Here is a 27,689-nt window from a genome sequence, read left to right on the forward strand (position 1 = left end):
AACGCAGATTTATTTTAGCGTGATACGAGCTCAAGAAGCACATTGTTTGAAACCATTTTTGTCCGTTTTTACTGCTGATTTTAAATATGTTCTTTGATCGTAATCTTGACCAACCGTTTTGGAGATTCCCTTCTTTCCCCATTCAAGTAGATGGGAGCTGCACTTCAATGCCGCTTGTTTACATTGAAACAGCTTCGAGGGCGCGTCCCAAAGATGGCCGCCGAGTGGACTTGACTTGCCTGGAAACTTCAGACATTTCTGTTGACTTCAAACGGAAATGACTTTAGACAGTGGAAATTCCCACTTGCGTAAAGCTTTGGCAAAGTCTACGAGAAGACTGTTCGCGTGAATGTCACTTGTGTAAATATATGGAATGATATAAAATGCAATGGCATTGAATTAGTGCAAAAACAGATTTATTTTTGATAAATATTATAGATGAAATATTTGGTAAAACACGAAAGTGCTGTGGTCAATTGTACACGCGCCTCTTTCCTGTTTGTAACGACAAAACATCGAGAACGCAAATGGAGTTTCCCTTAAGTTTCATTTGATCAACAATGATACAACTGACGATCAGTCCTAAATGTGGACAGCCTGACTAAACATGCGGGTGATTTCTAAACGAGAAACATGTTATAACCCGACAGAACTATATCACGATTGATTCTGGTGAAGCTGAATGTGATATTGTCGCTTTTGATCGTTTATAAGTGCTAAGTTTAAATAAGTTTAAAGAGCGTAACAACGCTAGTTTGTGTCGGTTAAATCGTCATCGTTCTATAATGTGGATATCTCTGATTTCAAATGTGTTTATTGTGACTTCATTGGGGAATATGTTCTTTTCTCTTCTCCAGAATCGATAGTTTGTTTATTTAATATCAATAGAACATTCTGTAACCTGGTCATCTTGGTTTGACCTTACACACATTTGCTATGGTAAGTAAAGTTTGTTGATGTTTTTTAATGACTTTTAACGATAATTGTATTATATAATGCTGACAATAGTAGACAATTATATACTATTTAATTATAGCGACAGATGTATAGCTACTATATATATATAAATACATTTTTATTTTTAATTATTTTATTAAATTATACCTGATGTGTTACTAAATTGTTTGTGCAAAGCGAGCACGATTTAATCATTTGTCAAATATGCGGCAATAATTCTTTAACATTAATGTATTCGGTATCAAGAACAACCAAGATTAATAAATGCTATAAAAATAGTGATAGTTGTTATCTAATGTTAACACATGCAACCTTATTGTTTAATGTATTGGTATTAAAGCGTATTAAACTGTACTAAAAACAGAAAACCCCAAAGGCCCATCCAGTTGCCTTTAGCTACATTTAAAACATTTTATTTTTATGAAAATACATTTATTGTAGGGTCAGTGACGTAAAGTGACGCTCTCTCTCTACGTCTCTCTCTCTCTCTTTATGTCTGTCTGTTTGTCTCTCTCTCTCTACATCTCTCTTTCTCTCTATGTCTGTTTGTCTCTCTCTTTCTCTCTCAATTCAGTCCAAATGAGCTTTATTGGCATGACTTGTGCAGTATTGCCAAAGCATTGGCCATTACATGAACAATGAACAAAATGATTATATAGTACATAAAGTATCAATCAATACATACATTAATACTTTTTTTTTTAAACAAGTAAATTGAGGAAAAAAAGTCTCTCTCTATTTGTCCAGATCTTTTAATTATTCATAAATAGATACATAAAAAATGTAATTTGAACAAAACAATGACTTTAATACACCTCTTCTATGATGAACATGTTTTTGAAGTGTGGTGTAACCGTACAGAGATCATAATTAAAAAACACATCTTGAAAAATCAAGAGCTAATTGCACAGGTATCGATTATTCAATTGATAATTACGATTGTATTTATTAATTCTGATTTGAGTAACATTTTAAACACTTTTGTCCACCAAATCAAAGTTAGTTAGATGGTGTAACCAACAGGTGTGTGTATGTGTGTGTATATATATATATATATAATTAAATATAAATACTTTGACATTTTCATGTCAATTGGAATAACCCTATGGAAACGGGGTTTTTTTATTTGGAAAAAATTTTTCAAAAACTTTTTTTAAATCAATGTTTAAGTTGTGTTCTCGTATTTAAGGTGCAATAAGATTTATTTATTTTTAATATATTTTTTACTTGATGTTTATAACACATGACATTTTTAAAGTAATTTGATCATTTATTTATGTATTTATTTTGGTTGAAAATGCTACAAATATTTTTTAAACATTTGTGAAACCAACATGAATACAAAGATTATTACATTTCTATAAACTCGACACGTGTGGTTTTAAACAATATGAAAAAGATTTCACATTTTTGTCACCTCAGATAAACTCATTTCTTTTTACATGCATTGTTTCTCCATCAAGATTCAATAAAAACATATATATATATATATTTGTCATGCTCTTGGGACCAGGAAAAATGACCCGTCCCCTGGATTTCCCCCGTTGGACTATAAAATGTTTAAGAAATGACTGAAGTATTTTCTGTCTCTTTCAGTAAGTTTTATCATGGCTCTCTCAGCCCTCCCATTTGAAGAATTTACATCCCAATGGACGGACGTCTGGACAGAGGGGCAGGAAGTTAAGGATGAGTTTACCTGCTCATGTGTTTTGAGGGGGGCACTGGTGGCCCTGCAGCCCACTGTTGAGCGGGTGTTTGGGGTGTCACTGAATATCGGAGGAGAGGATACGGTCTCGTCACAGGACGGACAGATCTGGCTGCGTTTGCGCGGGAACGCCAGGAATGTGGAGGCAGCAAAGGTGCATTTACACTTCACTCTCCTGGCCTCAAGAGGCGCACTAGCGACAGGCTGTAGCCTTTAGCCTCCTCGTTAGCACGACAGGCTCCCATTCTGGCTGACGCCGGTTCGAATCCCGTTCGGAGCGGGTCAAACAGGACTGTTACATATAGATAAACTGAAACTTGACAGCGATTAATAAATACCCAGTTTAAGAGTAGTATTGCGCACAGAGTTTTCAAATTGTTGTCACTGTTTTTAGTGCAAGCACCCCTCCTTTCTAAATTAGGCTTCATTAAAAAACTCTTTATTTTAGTCATGTATATATTAATAACACTATTTGCCTGGAGAAAATGATGTCAGGCTGTTAACGCCCAATGAAAGCACAACAGATAGACAATAGATATTTTTGTTTATGAATTCAATTCCCAAATACAGTATCCATGTTATATTTGTATTGTTTAATTGCTGAGGGTTTACTTCCCTTTCTGCTACTCTTAGCTTTTTGTGAAAGGTGTCGTCAATCAGGAAGCTCAACAAGAGATCCAGTTCCCAGAGGTCCTTCACTGTGTGTTCTGTGGTGCTAAAGGGCTGTTCATGGATTGCCTGATTAAAAATACCTCAGCACATATTTTGGTAAGTAAACGGTCTGCACTTATATAGCGCCTTTTTTAATCTTAGCGTTATTCAGAGCGCTTTACACTGTCCCATTCACACACACACTCATACACCAATGACAGAAAAGCCTGCCAATGGGAGCAACTTGGGGTTCAGGGTCTTGCCCAAGGACACTTTGGCCTGTGGAGTCATATGGGCCGGAAATCGAACCGCCAACCCTGCGATTAGTGGCCGACCCGCTCTACCACCTGAGCCACAGTAAGAAGGGGTTTATTAAAGACTGACATTGACTGTGCTAACTCTACAGTAAAATCGCCTGTTAGTGTACCATAAAATAATACAGTATGTAAAGCTTGGTGAAAGTGAAAGGCAGTTTGTTTTAGGAGACTATCTTTATTATGCCTGATTCAGTTGACTTGTTACCTGCGAATTTTCATTTTTGGGTGACCTATCCCTTTAAATACACTTAACCTATATAAGTACCTAAAATAACAATCAATTTCAGTAGATATACACTGAACATTCATTTTCTTCCTGGAAAAATGAACCAAACTTTATGATGACATCATTCCTGCTACAAATAGGAATGTTGTGCCCAATAAAATGTTGTCTGGCATGAATGTAAATTTACCTGTCCCCAATACCACCTGCAACTGTCTATTACTAGCAAGTAGCAAATCGTAGTTTTGCCCCATGTTCCTGTTTCAATAAAAAAATGTATCACGGGACAGAATTATGTGTTTGTCAAACCATTTTATGGGCTGAACATGGCAAACATTTGCTTTATCTGTTCAACTGTGGCTGTTATGTAGATATAATGCAGTTTTAAGTCAGAAGTTTACATACACTTTAGCCAAATACATTTAAACTCAGTTTGTCACAATTCCTGACATTTAATGGTAGAAATCATTCCCTGTTTTAGGTCAGTTGTGATCACTACTTTAAGAATGTGAAATGTCAGAATAATAGTAGAGAGAATGATTTATTTCAGCTTTTATTTATTTCAGCTTTTATTTCTTTCATCACATTCCCAGTGGGTCAGAAGTTTACATTCACTTTGTTAGTATTTGGTGGCGTTGCCTTTAAATTGTTTAACTTGAGTCAAATGTTTTGGGGATTCTTCCAAAAGCTTCTCACAATAAGTTGCTGGAATTTTGTCCCATTCCTCCAGACAGAACTGCTGTAACTGAGTCAGGTTTGTAGGCCTCCTTAATCACACACACTTTTTCAGTTCTGACCACAAATGTTCAATCAGACTGAGGTCAGGACTTTGTGATGCCTTCTCCGATACCTTGACTTTGTTGTTCTTAAGCCATTTTGCCACAACTTTGGAGGTATGCTTGGGGTCATTGTCCATTTGGAAGACCCATTTGTGACCGAACTTTAACTTCCTGTCTGATGTCTTGAGATGTTGCTTCAATATGTCCACATAATTTTCTTCCTCATGATGCCATATATTTTGTGAAGTGCACCAGTCCCTCCTGCAGCAAACACCCCCACAACGTGATGCTGCACCCCCATGCTTCATGGTTGGGATGGTGTTCTTCGGCTTGCAAGCCTCACCCTTTTTCCTCATAATGATAACATAATGATACTCATTATGGTCAAACAGTTCAATTTTTGTTTCATAAGACCAGAGGACATTTCTCAAAAAAGTAAGATATTTGTCCCCATGTGTACTTGCAAATTGTAGTCTGGCTTTTTTATGGCGGTTTTGCAGCAGTGGCTTCTTCCTTGCTGAACAGTCATGTTGATATTTACATTTATGCATTTGGCAGACGCTTTTATCCAAAGTGACTTACAGAGCCCTTATTATGGGGATAATCCCCCCGGAGCAACCTGGAGTTAAGTGCCTTGCTCGAACCGACAACCTTCTGCTTAACAGTTTAGTGCTTTAGCCCACTATGCCACCACCACTTCACTGATATAGGACTCCTTTTACTGTGGATATAGATACTTGTCTACCTGTTTCCTCCAGAATCTTTACAGGTACACCTCCAATTCAGTACACCTCATATCAGAAGCTAATTGTCTAAAGGCTTGACATAATTTTCTGGAATTTCTCAAGCTGCTTAAAGGCACAGTTAACTTGGTGTATGTAAACGTCTGACCCACTGGAATTGTGATTTTTATAGTTAATTAAAAGTGAAACAATCTGTCTGTAAACAATTTATTGAAAAATTGCTCATGTCATGCACAAAGTAGATGTCCTAAACGACTTGCAAATACTATAGTTTGCTAATATTAAATCTGTGGAGTGGTTAAAAAAATAAAAAAAAGTTTTAATGACTTAAGTGTATGTAAACTTCTGACTTCAACTATATATTGTACCATTGTTGGACTTTCAAACTCTAAATCTCTCTTTCAGGTAGGATCTCAAGGTTGTCTCCTCATCACCGGACTTGCAGAACCTGTGATGAAAGCATACTCTTACATTACAGACCTGGCAGAGAAGTACAGTATGAGCCAGGGACGACGTCCTGACTGTGGGCTTGGGACAGCAGGTGAGTCCCTGGATTCACGCCGGGCCTTCAAGTCCATGGTTGAGAACCTGGAGGACCGTCACATCCTAGACCTGCTAGTGTTACCTGTGATAGTAAAAGAAGCTCTGTTGGATTTGGTGAAGCAGTCTGGATTGGATAGGGGTAGGGGCCTGGATGCCGAAAGGAGCCAGGAAACACTTAAACAATTAGAAAGTAATGAATCTTGGGCAATGCAGAGGACTATAAATGAAATGATGTTCAGAGAGCCTGAAGAACTTGGACAAAATAAAAACAGAGAGAGTGCAGTCATCCAAGACAGACCAAATATGATGTCTATGAAGTCACATTCCAAGTACTCTGGTGCCTTTCCACAATATGGATATCAAAGATTTAATGGCACAGATGATATTGCAAGGAGGATGACTGACTTCAGTGAATCACAAAATCAATTATCCCACAGTTTCCTCCCTGTCCCAACACATAGAACTCACCCAGAGAACCTAGAGGTACCACAACGTGGTTCGCCACAAGAAGTGGAATCTGAAATGCCTCCACAAGAAACTGTCCTATTATCTGCAGGGAGTAGAGAGGAATTTGAGCACCTTCTCAAGTTCTTCACTGCGATGGGCTTCAACGAGGAGGTGGTAAACAAGGTCTTGGCCCGTACTGGCCCCAAAGAAGCCTCCCAGATTCTGGATTTGATCCAGCAAGAGCAGGATAAATCAGACCAGCAAAGAGACCACTGTAACACAAAGGCACAGAATAAAGACAATGTGGCTAGGATAAGAGCCATGATCAGTGAAGGACTAAAGGAGGCTGCTGAAATTTTAGAGACCAGTAAAGATGAACCAGAGTCCAAAGAGGACGACTTTGTCTTGGGTGTGTTGAAGAAGGCCGCAGCCACCTGTGGGTATACAGAGGAAAGAGTAGAGGAAGTGTACAGCAATTTACCAGAGCTGAACCCACATGAGCTGCTACTGGAATTGCAGAGGCAGGGAGTCAAAGAGTCCAACAGAAGGAAAGACAGCAATACAGGAGCGGAGCAGACGATTGGGAGGAATTCAGAGGCAGACGTGAAATATCTCGAAACAGGGGGCGAAAAGACCGGAACAGAGGCAAGAACAACAGGGATTGTCCGACAACCAGACACAACTAAATTGAACAGCACTGCGCTAGAGTCACCCACAATATCCCAAAACCAGCCACCACTTCATAGCAACCCCCCTCTGTCAGTGAGAGGTCCACCACAGACAACCTACCCCTCAAAACCGACACTTGAAAACTTGGACTTACCTGACATAAACCCAAATGTACAACTCATGAATCCACACATCCATTCTGGAAGTTTACATCCACAGAGTGTCCCTCAGAACAATCATCTAAGTTTCCCAAAAGTACCAAACATCTCCAACCTTCAGCAGCATGTCAGCCTGCCCAAGCAGAGGCAGGGCAAATCAGCCACAGCGTCTGTGGTCACTGGACCTCAAAGGTTTCTTGAGGGCCTCAAGATGCCCTTCAAACTAGAGTTGTCGGATGATCCTGGTAACTCCATGCTGCGTCAGATCATCATTGATGGGAGCAATGTTGCAATGAGGTAAAAACAAATCAAGGTATGAAATGTTATAAATTTTATATGAAAAATGTAGCTTAGAGGAAAGGTAAGATTAAGATACTTGGCACCAGAAATGTTAAAGGGTGGGTCTCATTCCACTTCCTAGTTCCCTTCAATTTAAATCAGTACAATGGGCACTGCAAGAGCCTTGATTAATTAAACACTGTGAGTGGTGGTGGCGGCGTAGTGGCTAAAGCACAGGGTTGTTAATCAGAAGGTCCTTGGTTTGAACCCCACAACCACAACCATTGTGCCCTTGAGCAACGCACTTAACTCCAGGTTGTTCCGGGGTGATTGTCCCTGTAATAATTGCACTGTAAGTCAATTTGGATAAAAGCGTCTGCCAAATGCATAAATGTAAATGTAAACCTTGGGACACTGATGACTCTATTACCTTTAACACGATTACAAGGTCATGTAACAGGGTGCCAACACAGTAGAGTTAAAGAATGTGGCAAATCGATTGATTTCAAAGGGGAAGGTGTGACACAAGGGTGTGGAGAAAAATGCTAAGGTTTGTGAAAGTGACACCCTGTCCTGCAACAATAAAGTTTAAAAATGTTTACATTTGCTGTGTCACTCTGACATCCATTGACCAATGGTAATTACAGAGAGGCGAACAACTTTTGGCTTTCGACACTCCAGTTCTCTGAATTTGCAATTGGTTTCAAACTGACAATGCACTTTTTCCCTCCTTTAGAACACATTGTATGCTTTCCTACATGTTCCTGTATGTTGGTGCCATTAAAATGTAGCTGGTATTAATCAAAAATAGCCCAGACAAATATCTTCCTGGGATCATTTGTTTTGTTCAGCAGACATCTTCGTTGTTGCTGCTAAAAAGACAGGACAACAATTCTAGTTAGTGAATATGGGGAGTAGTTGATGCTTACTGGTTTTTACAGTGCATTCTGGGAATTTTTACTGCGGCAAAAGTTCACTGGAACAATTTTGGCCATGGGACAGACCAAGACATGGCGAACTCCCTGGGTCCCTCCCACTTACTACTGAACTAGGTAGCGGTTTGAGACCCACCCAGAGTGAGGGAGCACAAAAGTGATGCAGGAAGGATCGAAGGAGAAACATAACAGATAATTGCTGTCTCTAAGGTTAAGATACTTTTTATTACATTTAAACTGATGCAATGTTGCTGGATTTTCTGCAGCCACGGTTTGGGGGTGTTTTTCTCCTGTCGAGGCATCGCTCTGGCTGTACAGCACTTCTGGGGGAAGGGTCATCGCAAAATCACTGTGTTTGTCCCTCAGTGGAGACAAAAGAAACATCATAACATTAAAGGTAACATTCACTAGAGAACTATACACATGTCACACTGTGTCCTATCCAGTTGTTAGGGCACCAAGTAACTGTTCCCTACTCTCTTAAAGTGAACATTTTACTCCTGGTATTAACGTGCATCTAAAACATCTCTGTGACCACTTCCTATCAGAAATTGTTGAAGGGAGGGTCTATGGGACCTGTCTCATGAGGCAGGTTAATGTTTCAGTTTAATTTGCCAACTCAAACTCAAAAAAAAAGTTTTTTTCTCTAAATACACTTTAGTTAAAATCTCTCCACAAATGTGATGGAAGCCGAATGCTAGTTGTTTTACTCAAGCAGATGCATTATCTGAACTTATCATGATCTGTCACTGCACGTGGACAACAGTTACAACAAAGAAGTTCTATTAACTTTTTAATGATTAATGGGTTTCGCTGTTGTCTAAGATACATTAGGGTTAACATTATCGTTCCTCTACAGAGAAGCAGTATCTGACTGAACTGCAGGATCTGGGTTTGCTCTCATTTACTCCGTCCAGAGAGGTGGAGGGTAAGAGAATCAACTCTTATGATGACAGGTATGTCCTAAAATCAGAATAAGGTGTAAAATGATTGTTATGTCCAGCATACTACTTGATCTCTCTCTACGTCAGAAGACTGAGTTCTGTCTGATATCCAAAGTCAGTCGACACCTTGTAATGTTAACTCTTCTAACGGCTTTCATTTATCGGATAATCTTAGATGTGACTTTCTCAATGCCCAGTCTGAGTTTGTCTGACCAGCACAAGTTCAACGAGTGTTATTAGACCAAGCAAAGGCAATGGAAAAAAACTACTTCACTACATCGTCCGGTGACATTGAAGACCTTGAAATAAAGACAACACCTTATCTTGAACTTGTGAAGACCATAAAGAACACAACATAAGAGTAAACCGAAATAGCAAGAGCAAGTAATGATATAAAAAGGCAAAATGTTCCATTCATTAAATGCATTATTTATCATGGACAATATCTTTTAGTCTCATTTATTAATCTCGGTTGAAATGTTTATTGGTAGCTCTTGTTTCTTCATAAAGCATTAACTAATGTTAACATATACAACATTTTAACTTAAAAACATGTACTATAAATGTACATTTGAAGTCAGGCTTGACATCATTTTCTGGAATTTTCCAAGCTGCTTAAAGGCACAGTTAACTTGGTGTGTGTAAACTTCTGACCCACTGGAAATGTGTTAGAAGTCTGTAAACAATTGTTGGAAAAATTACTCGTACCATTTACAAAGTAGATGACCTAAACGACTTGCCAAAACTATAGTTTGCTAAATATCAAATATGTTGAGTGGCTAAAAATGAATTTGAATGACTTCAGACAGTGAAGAACTTAATTAACATTAACCAAGATAAATGAGTGCTGTGAAAGTTAATGTTAACAAATGCACCCTTACTGTAGTGTATTTTATGTAAAAAAAAAAATAAATGTTTTTACTTTTTCCAGATTGCTTTATTGTAGTTTTATAACAAGACTAACAGCATTAAAAATGAGTTTGTTCAACACAGATTCATGCTCGCATTGGCTCAGAACACAAATGGAGTGATTGTGACGAATGACAATCTGAGAGATCTAGTGGACGAGTCGCCTGCATGGAGAAACATCATAAAGAAAAGGTGCCCATTACTAATAAGTGAAAGATTTGCTCATCTAAGATAAACCTTTACATTTGGATAACATTAACTGATCGAATCTTACTGAAATTTGAAATCCCATTTGGATGTAATTGTAATTCTCCTCCTCATGGAAATAAGATTTCATGATGATTAAGGTGATAATAGTCCTCGGTGACCCACTCCTGATAACCATTTTATAATTTTATGGCCATTATTAAAGAAAAAACTCAATGCAGTAACCCAGAAATCATATGATTTTCAGTTTGCTACAGTACGTGTTTGCCGGAGATCTTTTCATGTTACCTGACGACCCGATGGGCCGCGGTGGACCACACCTGAATGACTTTTTACAATCACAAAACAGGTATTAATATCATAGTCATGCACATATTTCCCTGAGCATTCACCTGGCATGTAGATGCATACAGTGGCCCCAAAATGTATTCGTTTACCAAAGTCATATGCACAGTATAAATATCTGAAAGTCATTGCATTAGATAAGAAATTATGAAAGCAAGTGTCGTCTGCAAACAAATGTTGCTCCGGCTTTTCTCACAACTAATTTAACTTTTCATTAATTATGAACTTGTTCCACTAACACAGTGCAATTGTTTAAATATATATATATATATATATCTTTTTGGAAACCAAGACATTTTCTTTGCATACACAATCGATGTAGAACATAGCTCGGAGCCACTGATCCAAAGTTAGCTGTTCTCATCTAATTCTCCCAGTTTCAGGGAGCTGTAACACGGAGCAGTTTGGATGCATAAGTCCTTGAATTGAGCGAGTATTTCACCCTGTGTATCATGTCTTGGCCAGTGGAAGACTAGTCTTATAATCCCTCTGGCTAAATGTGTTTACTGATTTACACACTGTTTACAGTGTGTATTAACACATGAATCAACCACGTTTTACAACTAAATGTTGACATATTAAACTAAAACACAAAATGCGCGTTAGCTAGTTGATTGACAGGCAGTATCTGTATCTAAATGGTGATTGGCTCTTTTACCTGCAAGGCGGGACTTCCTTTCTACATCCATTGGCTGTTGGGTGCTAGAGCACTATTTAAATAGAAGTGACTCGTCTCTTTCTGCTAAATAGTCTCTGGCCTCACACTCTATAGAACAACAATGCCAATCATGCACTACCTCTCCTCCCCGAAGTTTACACATACCAGATTTCTCATAATACAAAAGCAAAGCATTTACTTTATTTAAAACGTATCTCTGATATTATGGTCTAAAATATAAAATAATGCGTTATTTACTCGTTACTCATAAAAAATGTAATCTGATTACGCCATGCACATTATATTTATCGCATTATCTGCAACACTGGTTATGAATATTTTGAGGATTATTTTTTTTTAATGGGCCCATCCAGGCTTAAAGTGTTAGTCAACATTTAGAACAAATATTAATTATATTTTACTTTATTAATACATCAGCGTATGTGTAATAACTTGCTCAGCCTCTGAAACAACTTTCCTTTTTGGCTGATGTTACTTTACAAGCACCTGTCATATAGAAAAAGTAATTTACTCAAAAGTTATCTACTGCAAATTACTAATTGTTTCTTTAAATTGTAATCTGATTACTTTATAAAAAAAACTTGTTACTTTCAAAAATACTTTTCACAGAAAGGTTTTAGTTTTTTGCTCAATGAATTCAAACGAATGACTATATTTCCTCCTCGTTCATTCTGCCCTACAAAGGCAAAACGCCGTAACATCATGTTTGGTCAAAAATGAGTTAATGTCATTTTTTGGGGTATTCAAGACCTCCTTTATCATGTGAATAAATATCGTGAGTCAATTTGATTGTTTTAACGAGAAATTAAAGGGCTATGACAACCGTAACATCCAAAACCATACGAGAAACCACAGCAGAATGCTGTAACAGTGTTACGGCTCTTAGCCTTTGTTCCGGCACACTGAAGTTGAGTTTAAGGTGTTCTGACTTTGTTTCGCCTGGCATCAAGAGAGATGTTACGGTGCCGCTGTGATGTTACTGTACTCTGGCTTTGTCATACTGTCAAAGATTACCGCTCTTTTATTGTCACCAAACCGCGTAACATACACACGACACATCTTTGAAATAAAGTGTAGACTGCCGACTGCTTGTTTGTATTATTACTCTGTGATAGCGATGTGATAGGGCGATGGTTCAGATCTGTCAATGTCAGTGACAGCCCGGAGCTAGCTAAATTTAATCTGTGTCATGTAAATTAGCGCTAACGTTGACGCTGACACTCGCCTCACATCAGATGCTGAAAACCAAATATTAAATACAGAGGCATCCTACCTTTCCATGCAATCCGATATAATCCATAGAAGATATAATCCATAGAAGATATAATCCATAGAAGATATAATCCATAGCAATGCACGTCATCTGCTGTATCCACAACAATCCATACGTGTTTGAGCCATATTTCCTTCTTGCAGGTGTTCACGTCAGATTTTACAGCTAGTTATCACTAACGTCCGTACAAAGTAGGCTAACCTAAATAGTAAAAGTAATTCCAACTTTTTTCGGTATACTCTGTCTATATTATCTCAGAATTAAAAAGTAGTAATCCAAGTCAAGTTCGTTGACTGAGCATCTTGAGCAGTTTGGACTTCGGCCCTTAACCCTTTAACTGTCACCCCTCCCCTTTTTTCAGCATAGACATGAAAATCACTATCCAAACTTAAATGGTTGTATTTCAAGAATGCTTTGTCATATATACCTATGGACAAGTTGTGTTCCAAATTTTAGGTTGATATCTCAAAAAATTAGCTTTCAGTAAGATTTTATTTGGGCGCAGTAAAGTCTCTAATCTCTAATGTATTGGTCTAATGTTTAATTAATTATTACTCTATATCTTGCATTTAAATACATATACCTTTGTATTCAATTATAATTAAATTATCTTTATTGTGAAAATATGTATTGTATTTATTCATACTGTACATACTGTACTGCAAAGTAACTTATCTGTTATTCTGTTTAACTGTGTTAGTGTTGCCGCACTATCCTGATAATTATAGCACTAAATAGGAACAATCAAAGGTCTTCTATATAATTTAAAACAAATACCATGATGACTAGACCTTGGTTAGGTGTTCTTATAATGGATGTAAGTATGGTGAACAGCAAGTAAATATTGATTATATGTCAGTTACGGCCTTTTGCCTTTGCATGACTCCTGATTTTTGGCACATGATACAAAGGCAGAGTACAGTAACTGCCAAACAAGGGTCAAAGGTCAATTTTGAGCTCAAGATTTTTTGCATACAAACATTTCTTCAGTATAGCAACTAGTTGTGAAATTTTGGGAGTCCTACCTATAATACTTTTGTCTGGACAAAACAGAAACTTTAAAGTCATTTTTCTCAGTTTCACACTCTAGTGAGTTAAGGTCTTTTGCTTTTGCAGGGCAGCATTGTGGCACGTAAGTCAAACATTTAGCATAGCACGTTCCTCCCTTATAAGGACTTATTAGGGGGAGTACGCCATTCAGCTGTCACAAAAACACAGTTACTACTAAAAAATAGTGCTGTCAGTCAATTAAGATTTGTAATCATGATTAATCGCATAATTATTCCTAGATAATCGCGATTATTCACAGAATATGTGCAAGTGCTGAAATTTGAAACTTTATATAATTTTCTCCTGTCAAGATGCATTTATTTCCATCTTCAGAAAGAAAACAAAACTATATGTATATTTTTTATAATATAATGCTTTATTAACATTTCTCAAAGCCTTCCACAGTATAAAGATAGAAATGCACTTAAATATCACCTATTCAAGTAACATTAAACGTTTCTTAAAGTATTCATGGGAGTTAGTTTCCCCACATAGGTTATATATTTATTTCAATGGACATTCTTTTTTTCTCTAAACCTACAAAGTCTGCTGGTAGACTGTGCTATCCGCTTTGTTACAGCAATCATGAAGCGGCATTCATGATTCGCGTCAGGGCGTCGTGCGCCGCTTTGAACTCGCCATGAAAAGCACTTGCAGACAAACACATCTCATTCTGCTTTTGATGATAGTTAAGACTTCATGTGCTTCTGTGGTAAATATAATGTGAAAACACTTGATTTCTGTCAGTGTTAACACATTAATTTTGACAGCTCTAAAATAATACATCTCTATTTTATAGATGTGTAACCAAAGTAATGTATTTTGAACATGTCATGTATTGCAATGCAGTACTTTTTAACTAAAAACGTTACAGTACTTTAATCAGATTACACCCGAAACTGCATATAAAATGTTCTGTCCACCATCATTTTTTTTATTGAATGTCCCATTTCACTTGGAAATATATCACATAATAGAAGTAATATGTTGTTTTGTTTAGATGTTAGACCCTAACCAACTCCTTGTATAATATTTTGCTTGAAAAGTGTGTTGGTGCCATTGATCATTAGATAATCCACATGAAGCACAATGTTACATATGACCACCAGGAGATGGCGCCAAATACACGACACAGACTCAATGATGACTCAAATGACACAGAATGAAACTCATTCTGTGAAATCTCATGACTAAAATCATGTCTGCATGCTATGCAAACCTTTAGTCATTGTTGTGTTTGCATGTGTAATTAGTTCTTATGTACAATTATTATCTTTTATTTGTTTGGAGATGTTTTTGGACACTATGATACATTATATTTGTAATGTTGTAACTTTTGATTACACAAACTTTTCTCAGATACAGTTGATATGATTGAGAACAAAACTAAAGTGATATATAATGTAAAATAAGGAAAAAAGTATTGTTTTCAGCAAATATCTTTAGGCTGGGAGTTTTAGAATGTATCAATAGATACATTAGAAAAGTTTTCTTTACAATGAGACCAAACACTTGACCCTTTTTGTTGAGTTATAAGCCTTTAATTTTGGGTATGCCACTGAAACAGGAAATCTTTAGAAACACCTTCAGAGCTTAAAGGGTTCAAATATTTAATCATTTATATTGTGTTATCTAATGCAAATACATTCACTTAAGCTTCTGATTACTATTGTGCACCGTTACCTTTTACACTCTCTCTCTCTTCATAGCAATTCACCTGTTCCAGGAAGTCACTCATTTGCGGGCATGTCTTCGTCCATTCCTTCTGCGTCTCCAGCCCCTCGCGCCTACACTGAAGTCCTGCAGTACCGAGACTGGACACCACAGGGTCAACGTCGCAAGGAGGTGATGGAGAGGACAGTCGATGAGACACTGAAGTTGAAAGAGAGTTTGATGCAGATCTTTCCAGACCAGGAAAGTGTCATTATCATGATTCTACAGTGTCACCCAACAATCCGAAGCATGAACGAGCTCACAGACTTCATATTGGAACAACAGGAATAAACAGAGACGAGAAGAGACATTTTACAGTGCATAGAGTCTGTGTTTAAATGAAAAATACTTTTAATTCCCATGTAGCTATATATTCTTATGTGTTTTACATTTTAAACTTAATTTATATATTGATTGAGTCACTAATGTGCTTAAACTGATGGTGATGAATCTAATTTGTATTACTTTTATTGTGCTTTTCAATGTGCAAGAAATGTATAACTCAATCGTTTTATTGATTGCAGTTTATTTTTTTACATGGTCATTCTTGGAGGATAATAAAAATGGCTTAAAAGTGTAAGATGCCAAATGAAGCAAAACTTTACAGTGGACCTCCTTATAAAGCTCCTGCAATATATAGATGCATTGTTTCTGTCTGGGTCAATAGAGCGCAATGGTGTCCATCCACCTTTTCTGCTGTCTTGGTTCCGAAGTCATTTTTCCCATTATGTTTTTTCCATAGGGATTTAATAAAAGCTCAGAGGTGAATCACAACATTACAACAGTTTGAGGTAAAGGTGCCAATCACCTTTCAGATACAGATACCGCCTGTCAGCAGTGATGAAACATTACTGATGAATTGTAGTCTGGTACTGATTACAAATGACATGACTAAAATGGCAATAAAGAACTTATTTGAATTACATCTGTCTGTTTCTGAGTGAAATAAAGGCACTTGAAATGTTCTTACTCAAACAATTTTGGCATTACAAACACCGTCAATGTGTGGTATGTGAATCAACAAAACAAAAAAAGTTATTGTCACAAAAGCAAAAGTGCATTTATGCACATTTTTGAATCAAGTACAAAATCAATTTGCGAAATTGAACTTTCCCACGTAATGCAATTGTGTGGATTGTTGATTCATTTTCAGTGTAATTTTGGCCGGTCAGGTCTTTAATTTAGTCACGGAATAGTTTAGATTTTAATTAAAAAAAATAGTAATAATTAAATTGCTGGATGGCGCTTTTCACTTTTGATGCTTTAAAAAGCAAAATGATTGATCGATATCATTATTATTATTATTTAGTTTTAACTGGACTAGACAAAGTATGAAACAACACCATTTTGCGAGTACATTTCAATAAAAGAAGGAAATATATAATATCCAACGAATGTCCAATATAGAAACAACTTTACCGCAGTCTGTCACTGATGGATATTTTTGACTTGCATTTGAGGCATTCATGTAATATTTTTGTCAATTATTTTGTGTTTTTGGTAGGTCGGAATTATTTTCCATTCATCGTGTATTCCCCAAAGTGCAGGTATGTTCCAAAATTAGGGGTCGTTTACAGGACAGCGTTTTCAACTAAAAACGGAAAACTTTTTATGCGTTTTGGCTGTTCGTTGACACAACGGCGTTTTGGGGCCTGAAAACGCAAGTTTTTGAAAACGATGCTGTTATCGTCTCCGTGTAAACGTACAAAAACGTAAATTTGTGAACACGATGACGTCATGCGCACGCGTATTACGTGTTCAGTCTAAAGGCTTGCGCGCGAGTACTTCAAAACAACAATGGCGGACTACAGGACTGTGTTTGGCTGCTCATTGAGTTTATTGACGCTTCTCCAGCAAAGTATCTATAGTAATAAAGCGACCTCATCGTCCGTCCAGACAAAATTGCACGATGCTTTCGCCGTCTTACCACCGCTCTGTTGAAGAATGCTTATGTGCGCAGGCGCGTAGTGTTTCTTTACAAAGTGACATCGCCAACTACTGGCCTGGCATGCGTAATACTGCGTTTTTAGTGTTTTTCGCGGATCTATGTTAAAGGTGGGGTATGTGATTTTCTTTTTTGACCATTTTTTCAAAATAACTTGAAATCCTATTCCTAACCCACTTACTGGCTGTAAATTAGAAGCACTGAAATGAAAATTAAGCAATTTAATCATCTGTGGAACGGGCAGGACTCGAAAAACTCCAGCCGATCATTTTCAAGACCATCTAGAATCATTGGACAGAAAATGTGTCAATCAAACGTTCGTACCATGCCCCCCTCCCCCCACCACCCTGGCGCGCGAGTCCCGTTCGTCATCAGCTGCTTTCAGATGGAGCGGCATTTACCACACAGAGCTGTAGTTCATCACTGACAAGCTGGGCAATTTACCCTTCATTATCACGGCCCAGCTTGTTAGTGAACTACGGCTCTGTGTAGTATACGCCGCTCCATCTGAAAGCAGCTGATGGCGATTTACTAATCAATGAATGCACTTTATGTTATGTGCTTTACTGACGAGATGCGCATAACAATCTCATCTGATAACGTTATATCGGTCAGCCCTATATTTAGCCATAAACTTCGGTGACAACCAGGACGTCCAATATATTTTTATATATTTTATATTTATACAATATATATTTACATTTCAAAAACATAAATTTTCTAACAATACTAATGATTTATGTGACTGTTGAATGTTAATAATATCTGGTGCAACTTACCGCTGAATGTTGTGCCATGTTGACGGTCTTAGCAGGTAAATGGTGACGTCATGCAGAAACTCCAACCTATGCTAGCCTGGCTCGCTCTCGCGCATCTGAGTTTTCGCTCGTGCATGATTGCGCGTCCATGTTTTTCGAATGGGTGGAGTCAGGGCCAGCGTTGGAGGAGAGAAGGTAGGACCTTATGAGTTGTGTATTTTCAAAATCTGCCGGCCGTTTTGCAAATCACATACCCCACCTTTAACTGGGATTGTTTGGACAACGTTGTCTTCTGTAGGCCTATCTGAAACTTTTCAGTTATTAGTACCTCGTTGTCGTGTAAACGTACCCTTAGTAGGCCTACTTAAAATATCACCCCTTGTTCATGAGACACTGGACTAAATCGTGCATTGCAGGAGATATTTTCCCCTTCGTTTATTTGTTTTCAGATATTTAATTTCCTCATTCCAAGCCGAGGCTTAAAAAGGTTGACTCTTAAGTGTCCATCCATCCATCTAAATTAATTAAATACACCATATGAACTGATAACTTATTGACAGCTTTAATGGATTAATTGACATTCCACATACGTACATTTTGTTTGCCAAATATAAAAAAAAAAAATGATAGAAGTCCTGATATGTACTACAGAATCTACAGAATGACTTCTTAAGACCAATCTAATTCAAGCCAGGTCAAAGGTGTGGACTCACTTCAGGTCATTTTTATTCATGATCTTAAAAAACGTATGATTTGAAGGCTTATGTTTACATGATTGAATTATTATATATTTTTGTAATACATATAAATTATGTGTACATATTGCAATTATAAAATTAGGGTTCCCATAAAAATAAGGTTGGGAGCCACTACTGGTCAGTAACTCCAGGTTTCATTGAGTAACGGATGGTCAGGGTATGTCACAAGTCTTCCAGTTTTGCTGTCGTGTATAATTTTCCTTCACGTGGAACACTTGACCGTCTACTTGAACTTTCCATGTCAATTCAGCATCCGCTGCCATTCCAGACTGCTTCAGTTTCTGCTGAATCTGATGAACAAAACCAATCTTATGAACAGTATGTTTGTTATGCATGAATCATAAAACAGGTTCTTGTAAATGCAGTGGCACTCACTTGCTGTAAGATGGTGTCCTGAACTTTAGGATCCGCCATATTTTGATCTGATTTTAGCTCCACTCTCACATGAATCTTTTTTATTACTATGGGAACATAATTCCAAACAAAACGACATTTTTCAAAATGTTGCAACAGTCACAGTTTTCATGAGATCAGGCTGTCACTTTCATATTAAGTTAGGAGAAGACATTTGAACAAAAATCACACACTTCAGTTTTAACTAGTAATATTTTAACGGCAAGGAACATACCACTGTTGCAGACAAACGGAAGCGGATCCGAGCATGCTTTATCACCGGTGTTGCCTTCAGAATTAGCATAAGCACATGCTCCATTATTAGCTGGTTGTCCAAGAATCCATTTAAAAGAGGTGATGTTGGTTCCATCTGACCACTTCCAGAAATCCCGGAACAATCCGATCCAGATATATGAATTCCCTGATTGTTGCTCCATCAACTGTTTGAGTTTCTCCTGATCACTCATGTTGCGTACAGTGGCGAGGTCTGTATAATGTTGTCTGCAGTAACTCTGGGCCTCGTACCAAGTTCTGGTCTTATCCTTAACAAGGATGAATTTATCTGTCTCTCCTGTCCAAATGCAAAAACGAAAGATGAGAAAATATGTTTAGTAATTTTAACAGATCTCAATATTGCATTTTTAATTTGTTTATTCACATCTGTTAAAGGAATGTTCCAGGTTCAATACAAGTTAAGCTCATTCCACATCATTTTTGGCATAATGTTGATAACCACAAAAATGTATTTCGACTCATTCCTCCTTTTCTTTAAATCTATTACAGTGAGACACTTACAATGGAAGTCAATGGGGACGATTTTTGAACATTAAAATACTCACTTTTTCAGAAGTACAACCACAAGATATAAACAGCATGTGAGATAACAGAAATGAACCACTGTTAATGGATGCTTTGCTCCAATTGAGCTGAACATGCCCCTAAAGTGCTGTTTGTGAAAGGATAGCTAAATAAAAAAATTTAATACTTCTGCAATTATGTCTTTGCATTTATTTTGACTACCGTAAATAACTTAATACCCCTTAAACTCAGAGGGGGTGCTTTAACACAAAGGAAGTTTATGTTTAAGACGTTATCGTCCCCAGATACATAAATTAGGCATATGTGGTATCATCATCAACAAAATATGTCCCGAAAACATCAGCATCACAAATAAGCGCCATCTAGAGGCAATGTAGGATAAATATTAATATGAATACAAAAGTCCTTCGCATAGCACTGACAAATCATATATCTAATGAAAGCTCTCATTCTCAGGAATACGACTGTAAAGTTCATTTGGTTATATCCATATATCACAGTTTGAAATATTTTCAAAGTAATCACACAGTGAAATATGATTTCTGTAAGCCTCAAGTAGCCACAAACTTTATATCTGCTCTTATCTAAGGCAGTTTAGATATTGCATTTTGCCTTTGCAGGGATGTACTATTAATGTATCAATGTCATTTCTCACCATCATAGCAGAAACAGTAAAAAGTTTTGGAACAAGTTGCATCATTCCAAGTCGTTGGAGAATAAAAATGAACACACTTCTCATTGCCACCACGATTGTTCGGTTCATTGGAGTTCCAGGAGTCAAATGTTATGTTCTCGTCTTGAAAGGACCATCGCCAGGTTTTGTTGTCCGAGTATTGATATAATCCAACCCAGACATCAGACTTAAAGTTACTAGCAGCCAGGTCGTTTCTGAAGTTATTCCTGTCGTTGTCATTGTTCAATGTCGCCAAGTCCAAGTGATTCGCTCGACAAAACGCTTGAGCTTCTGACCATGTTTTCGGCTGCTGGATAAGAATATACTGACCCCTAAAGCTCAGTGAACCAGACAGAACTCCTGCAGATAAACAAGGTGATCGGAAAGACAGACAAACATTTTCTAAGGGACTAGATGCGGATTCCCTTATAGAATTACAGTCAATTTAATAAATAAACAAATAAATAAAAACATGCATACTTTCAGTTACTCACCGAGTAAAAGAAGTACCTGAAGCAGATCTTGTTCCATCTCCGATTACCTACTGAAATAAAACGTTACCATAAAATAGTGAAACGTTTTGAACTCTCCTATTCTGATCACTTATTTTACTTATTTATTTTACTTATTTGCATTTTTGACTGGACACAGTACAGGTGTAACTTGTTGTATTTTTTATTTCTTATTCCCTCAAGTAAAACAATCAAATTATTTTGGGATTTTCTGTTTTTTAGATCTGATTTACATATACATTTCTCGATTTGACCATTCATTTTAATTGCACTGCAGTAAAAACATGAAAACATGAGGATGTGTCGTTGAGGGCAGATTGCTGCCATCTAGTGAAAAAAGAAAAATAACATGACTTGAAAATCGTGTTATGACAATAATAGCACCTACTGTGTAGTAATTGTCATTTTTATCACAAGATATGCATTTGGATATAAGTTTAGACATTAACAAACTACTATTTGTCAAAGTTTAGCTTATGTTTTTTTTTTGTTACTTTTTAAAACTGTTTTTAAGTGTCAGTTTTTGCAACAATGTGGTGTTCAGAGACACATAAAAAAACATTTATTTGTTACCAATCATTTATTTCAAACATAAATATGTAATAACTTAATGTACATTCATTATAATGTCAAAACAATGAACATAAACTGAAATGAACAGTAATGACTGTGAAAATTCAATTAGTATATAAATAGTCTTTATTCTATGTTATGTTTGTGCGTGAGTGTGTGTGTTTTTGTGTGTGTATGTGTGAGTGTGTGTGTTTGTGTGTGTGTGTTGTTTTCTGCATTCTGGCAGTGTTAGTCTCAGCCATTTATTTATGTGCATGTGAGTGCTGCATTGTGGCTTATTTCTAGATTTTATTTGACAAAATTCCAAAAACTGCTCTGTGTTATAGTGTCACCAGTTTGTTCTTGTGTGTGAAGTGGTATGTGTGTGGGGGATGTGGGGTTGGGGGGTCTCACATCCTCATTTCTCTGTGTGTTTTTATATATATATATATATATATATATATATATTGGTTTTGTCAAATAAAAAAAGAATCCGTTTTTTTTAGTCTTTCCCATTCATTTCCTATGGTCGGTCAAATTTTGACAATGGCCAGCAGAGCTGTTATGACCACTTACTGTAGACTTATCAATCAAGTCAAACATGTTTTTGCTTCGCTTTACTTTTCTGAGTTTGCATTTCCACTGCAGTTTAGTGCCGCCTCAATGTGGGCGGGATTATAGGCTGATCGTAATAGTTGCGCCGCCTCTACTGCTGTGACATCATTTAAACGCGACACAAAACAATAAACAATAAAACAACCGCTAGCTGTTAGCTGCTAGCTCATTGTGCTGCATAAAGCAGTTGTTCATGGTGATGTTACACAAGTGTAACAATTAAATTGGTTGTTTTAGAAGCTTTCCAGTAGCTGTTCAACTAAATAAAGTGAAGCTTTCAAGCAGAATGTAGAGTTAAAGCAACAAAACATACCATCCTACATCATGGACTCCAACAACATTGTGGACTTCAGCACATTCTCCCTCCCATTGGAATATCAAGAAAACTTAAAAACTGTCATTATTGATCACGTTTATATAGATTTACATATTACAAATATTTCACCAAACAACTTGGATAATTTACTAACCCTGATGTTGTTCTAAAACCATATGACCTTCTTTCCTCCATGGAACACAAAACCAAATGTTAGACAGAATATCATGTCATAATGTCATAACATAGTTTGTCCAGCAGAGCGTGCGCTGATTGTTTACAGAGCTGAGCTGACAGAGGCTCTGCAGACAGGGCGGAGTTCAGCGGTGCGGAGTCAAGCGGTGTCTTCTCGGTAAGTTGCTAACTAGATTGTGAAATACATACTGGAAAGTTAATAAACAATTACCCTATAATATTCCCTTTTCCATATAACTAATATACTGATAACCCTGTCCCTGTCAACCATGTCACTCATGTTTATCACATCTGTTTGTTATGTTCGTCAGCTATAGTTTGTCAGTGCAGTCAGTAATGCAGCAGATTGAAAGGTAAACATCAGAACATCTTTTGCAGATCAGCAGACAACGGTGCGGTGGTGGATTGTGTCTGTTGTGTGTTGATTTCATGCTATGTTGTAACGTAGTTGGTGAGAAACCATGTTGGAAAGTAAATAAAGTCCATCTTTTACTCTCCGTGACAACGAGCTTATACATAAACATGTAAACATGTTTTATTCAGGATTCACGGTTTGGTTCCCACTTCAACAGAACAATTCCAGTCGTTACATTTACAAAATGTAATATTTAATCGTCTGTTTTTCCACCGTTGAAAGTTTCCCCTGAACTTGTGCAGCAGAATATGGTGTAACACCGCTGTTATCTCTTGTCTCGGCAGCTGTAAATGCTTCTTGTTTTACAACCTGCTAATAATTGACTGGCAGTATTTAAATGGTATTAAAATAGTCAGCATATGACCGATACTAAACTCTACTACGTGTTCAATTCTAGAATTTGTTGACAGTGTCTAATAATAATGTCAAATATTCTTTGATAAAAACATTTTAATCCACATAGAAAAGGTCTGTTTTCATTCTAGCTCAAAGTTAACTATATCTGCCACCATATCTGCAATCTGTTAATTTTCCCCCTATGGGATTTATCTTCTCAGAAAACCCATATCGGTCAGGCTTTACTAAAGACTCATATTTTCAGCCAGGCAAAGTTTATCTCTCAACTCATAGTTATGCTGCATTAGTTATGTCTGCCAGAACCAGAAACACATCTCATATTCTATAATCCTGTTTTAAAGTGAATGGCATCTACGCTAATATTATTTGTATCCCTGTCTTAACCTTGGGATACAAATCCTGAGACATACTTCACTGGCCACTGCCTGACACTTGGATATTGGATATATCTTACAGTACTGCAGTGCACCTTACTGACCTCTGCCTGCATCACCTTAGTCAAAGGATGTTGTGTAGAAAATGGACATTATAACTGAAGTATACCCAAATTAATCAGTTTAAATCAGAATTTGGAAAATATGAATTGATTCCCAGCCCTGCCAATTTATAAGTATGTTGTAGTTATTCCATATTGCAATAAAAAGAAAACAAATTACCTGTAATAATGGAGAAAACTGAAGATTTTTCAAATGTTCGGGACTTTTTTCCGTTGATGTTCTTGCTGTAGGAGTAATGCTGTATTGGTTCGATTGATTATATGGTTTACACTGTCTCCTATGCAAACCACGCTTTCTGCTCAGAGAACATGATGCCACAGATGGAAAAATGTGCTTATCATTTCCAAATGACGCATGTTATGCAAACACAAACAAAACAGGGAAATGTAGCCTGTGCGGTCCTAATCAGAGGAAATATGCTACAATGAAACATTTCAAAGTGAGACACTTTTAACACTTATTATTGTAATCTATAACTTTCATTCAAAATCTCTTTAAATTGCAGTTTTTCTTTTAAATGTCCAAAGAAATGATTGACAGAATATAAACTCATAAAAATTATTATTTTTTTGATAGAAAATAGATAGAAAATAATAAATAACTTTACCAGTTTTACATTCTTATGTTTAAACCCACTACTATTTTATCAAATTATTATTATTATTAATTATTAAAATGTTTTGGAATTGTGGTTATTATGCTTTGACGTGTAATTTAAGTTAAATAGTCATCGTGCAGGTTTTATCCGGAGAGTTCTGTATATGCATACACTGAACAAAACAATGCAATTGGTGTCAAGGTCCATGACAGGCAAATAAATAAATCAACACTATAAGATCACAGAAACTTTTATAACTATTCATATAACCTCCCGAGACCAGAGTATGACTGATGTGTGAATTTTCCATTTCCCTTTTTTATTTGTAAGTAGTAGCACCTTATAAACCAGCAAAATAAACTATCCTAAACTATAACTGTCAAGTCAAGTCAAGTGGTTTTTATTGTCGTTTCAACCATATACAGTTAGTACAGTACACAGCAAAACAAGACAACGTTCCTCCAGGACCATGGTGCTACATAAAAACAACAAAGGACCAACATAGGACCACATGAGACAACACAACGAAATAAAATACCTATATAAACTACCTATATATACCTATATAAAGTGCACGTGCAAACATGTGCAAAAAGTACAGGACAGTACAACAAATTACTGACAATGAACAGGACAATAGACAGTGCAGCTCGACCAGTACTCAGTAGTGCAAAAAGATGACAGTTTCTAAAAATGTAAACATAACATACTATGAGATAATGTTCTATGCACATAGCAGTTATTGAGGTAGCAGACAGTTATAAAGTGACAGTAATTAAAGTGCAACTCAGGACACGTGTGTGTCAAACCAGTCTCTGAGTATTGAGGAGTCTGATGGCTTGGGGAAGAAGCTGTTACACAGTCTGGCCGTGAGGGCCCGAATGCTTCGGTACCTCTTGCCAGACGGGAGGAGGGTAAAGAGTTTGTGTGAGGGGTGTGTGGGGTCGTCCACAATGCTGGTTGCTTTATGGATACAGTGTTTTTTGTAAATGTCTTTGATGGAGGGAAGAGAGACCCAAATGATCTTCTCAGCTGTCCTCACTATCCTCTGCAGGGCTTTGCGGTCCGAAACGGTGCAAGTCCCAAACCAGGCAGTGATGCAGCTGCTCAGGATGCTCTCAATAGTCCCTCTATAGAATGTAGTGAGGATGGGGGTTGGGAGATGTGCTTTCCTCAGCCTTCGAAGAAAGTAGAGATGCTGCTGGGCTTTCTTGGTGATAGAGCTGGTGTTGAGGGACCAGGTGAGGTTCTCCGCCAGGTGAACACCAAGAAATTTGGTGCTCTTGACGATCTCCACAGAGGAGCCGTCGATGTTCAGCGGAGTGTGTCAACTTCCTAAAAAACTGATGTCCACATACTCTTTATCAATCTATAGAAAGTCTTGTTCATTATGTTTATTATGTGTCCAGGAGTGCTGATGATGATTCATGTTGTTGAGTCATCACATCATAAATGATCATAATTAATTCAGATGTAAAGTAACATCCAGCATCATCCAATCACCGTCAATCATGATCAGATAAAATGATCCATTATAAATGTTGAATCTATGAACTGATGATCATTGAGTGTCCAAACATCATCTGCAGCCTGAAACTGAACTTTTGATCAGATTTTAGGAGTGAACACACTTAACTGCATAGAGAGATATAGGATGCTCCCTTGCTCCCTATTTAATGCATGACTTAACCTCCAGTGTGCTGTCTGTCTGCACTGGTCTCAGATCAGTTATAGGAGAGCTATAGGATGCTCCCTTGCTCCCTATTTAGTGCATGACTTAACCTCCAGTGTGCTGTCTGTCTGCACTGGTCTCAGAACAGTTATAGAGAGCTATAGGATGCTCCCTTGCTCCCTATTTAGTGAATGACTTAACCTCCAGTGTGCTGTCTGTCTGCACTGGTCTCAGAACAGTTATATAGAGCTATAGGATGCTCCCTTGCTCACTATTTAGTGAATGACTAACCTCCAGTGTGCTGTCTGTCTGCACTGGTCTCAGAACAGTTATAGGAGAGATATAGGACGCTCCCTTGCTCCCTATTTAGTGCATGACTTAACCTCCAGTGTGCTGTCTGTCTGCACTGGTCTCAGAACAGTTATATAGAGCTATAGGATGCTCCCTTGCTCACTATTTAGTGCTTGACTTAACCTCCAGTGTGCTGTCTGTCTGCACTGGTCTCAGAACAGTTATAGAGAGCTATAGGATGCTCCCTTGCTCACTATTTAGTGAATGACTTAACCTCCAGTGTGCTGTCTGTCTGCACTGGTCTCAGAACAGTTATAGAGAGCTATAGGATGCTCCCTTGCTCCCTATTTAGTGCATGACTTAACCTCCAGTGTGCTGTCTGTCTGCACTGGTCTCAGAACAGTTATAGAGAGTTATAGGATGCTCCCTTGCTCCCTATTTAGTGCATGACTTAACCTCCAGTGTGCTGTCTGTCTGCACTGGTCTCAGAACAGTTATAGAGAGTTATAGGATGCTCCCTTGCTCACTATTTAGTGAATGACTTAACCTCCAGTGTGCTGTCTGTCTGCACTGGTCTCAGAACAGTTATAGAGAGCTATAGGATGCTCCCTTGCTCCCTATTTAGTGCATGACTTAACCTCCAGTGTGCTGTCTGTCTGCACTGGTCTCAGAACAGTTATATGAGAGCTATAGGATGCTCCCTTGCTCACTATTTAGTGAATGACTTAACCTCCAGTGTGCTGTCTGTCTGCACTGGTCTCAGAACAGTTATATAGAGCTATAGGACGCTCCCTTGC

General features: G+C 37.5%; 2 protein-coding genes across 5 annotated transcripts; one reads left to right on the forward strand and one right to left on the reverse strand.

Annotated features, from left to right (window-relative positions):
* The first annotated feature begins 256 nt into the window (after positions 1-256).
* On the forward strand, positions 257-16,441 carry khnyn (KH and NYN domain containing). 3 transcript variants are annotated; one of them, XM_052140648.1, is made up of 10 exons: positions 257-613; positions 858-939; positions 2,554-2,816; positions 3,296-3,430; positions 5,781-7,489; positions 8,673-8,803; positions 9,266-9,362; positions 10,344-10,451; positions 10,714-10,815; positions 15,523-16,441. In XM_052140648.1, the coding sequence occupies exons 3-10, from the start codon at positions 2,565-2,567 to the stop codon at positions 15,815-15,817; spliced, it is 2,829 nt and encodes a 942-aa protein (XP_051996608.1). In that variant the 5' UTR covers positions 257-613; positions 858-939; positions 2,554-2,564; the 3' UTR covers positions 15,818-16,441. The 3 variants fall into 3 exon arrangements, with proteins under 3 accessions (XP_051996608.1, XP_051996598.1, XP_051996615.1); XM_052140655.1 differs by having other exon boundaries at positions 273-360; XM_052140638.1 differs by having other exon boundaries at positions 257-939.
* A 2,354-nt stretch (positions 16,442-18,795) lies between these two features.
* LOC127653896 (macrophage mannose receptor 1-like) lies at positions 18,796-24,627 on the reverse strand. 2 transcript variants are annotated; one of them, XM_052140742.1, is made up of 7 exons: positions 24,491-24,605; positions 22,865-23,231; positions 21,367-21,416; positions 20,855-21,232; positions 19,616-19,951; positions 19,363-19,448; positions 18,796-19,277 (listed from the first exon to the last, which is right to left on the reverse strand). In XM_052140742.1, exons 3-7 carry the CDS (start codon positions 21,401-21,403, stop codon positions 19,140-19,142), a joined length of 975 nt encoding a protein of 324 aa, XP_051996702.1. In that variant the 5' UTR covers positions 21,404-21,416; positions 22,865-23,231; positions 24,491-24,605; the 3' UTR covers positions 18,796-19,139. The 2 variants fall into 2 exon arrangements, with proteins under 2 accessions (XP_051996702.1, XP_051996692.1); XM_052140732.1 differs by lacking the exon at positions 22,865-23,231 and having other exon boundaries at positions 24,491-24,627.
* Positions 24,628-27,689: the final 3,062 nt, after the last annotated feature.

The sequence above is a fragment of the Xyrauchen texanus genome, chromosome 2 (assembly GCF_025860055.1).
Source record: "Xyrauchen texanus isolate HMW12.3.18 chromosome 2, RBS_HiC_50CHRs, whole genome shotgun sequence".
In the NCBI taxonomy this organism is placed as follows: Eukaryota; Metazoa; Chordata; class Actinopteri; order Cypriniformes; family Catostomidae; genus Xyrauchen; species Xyrauchen texanus.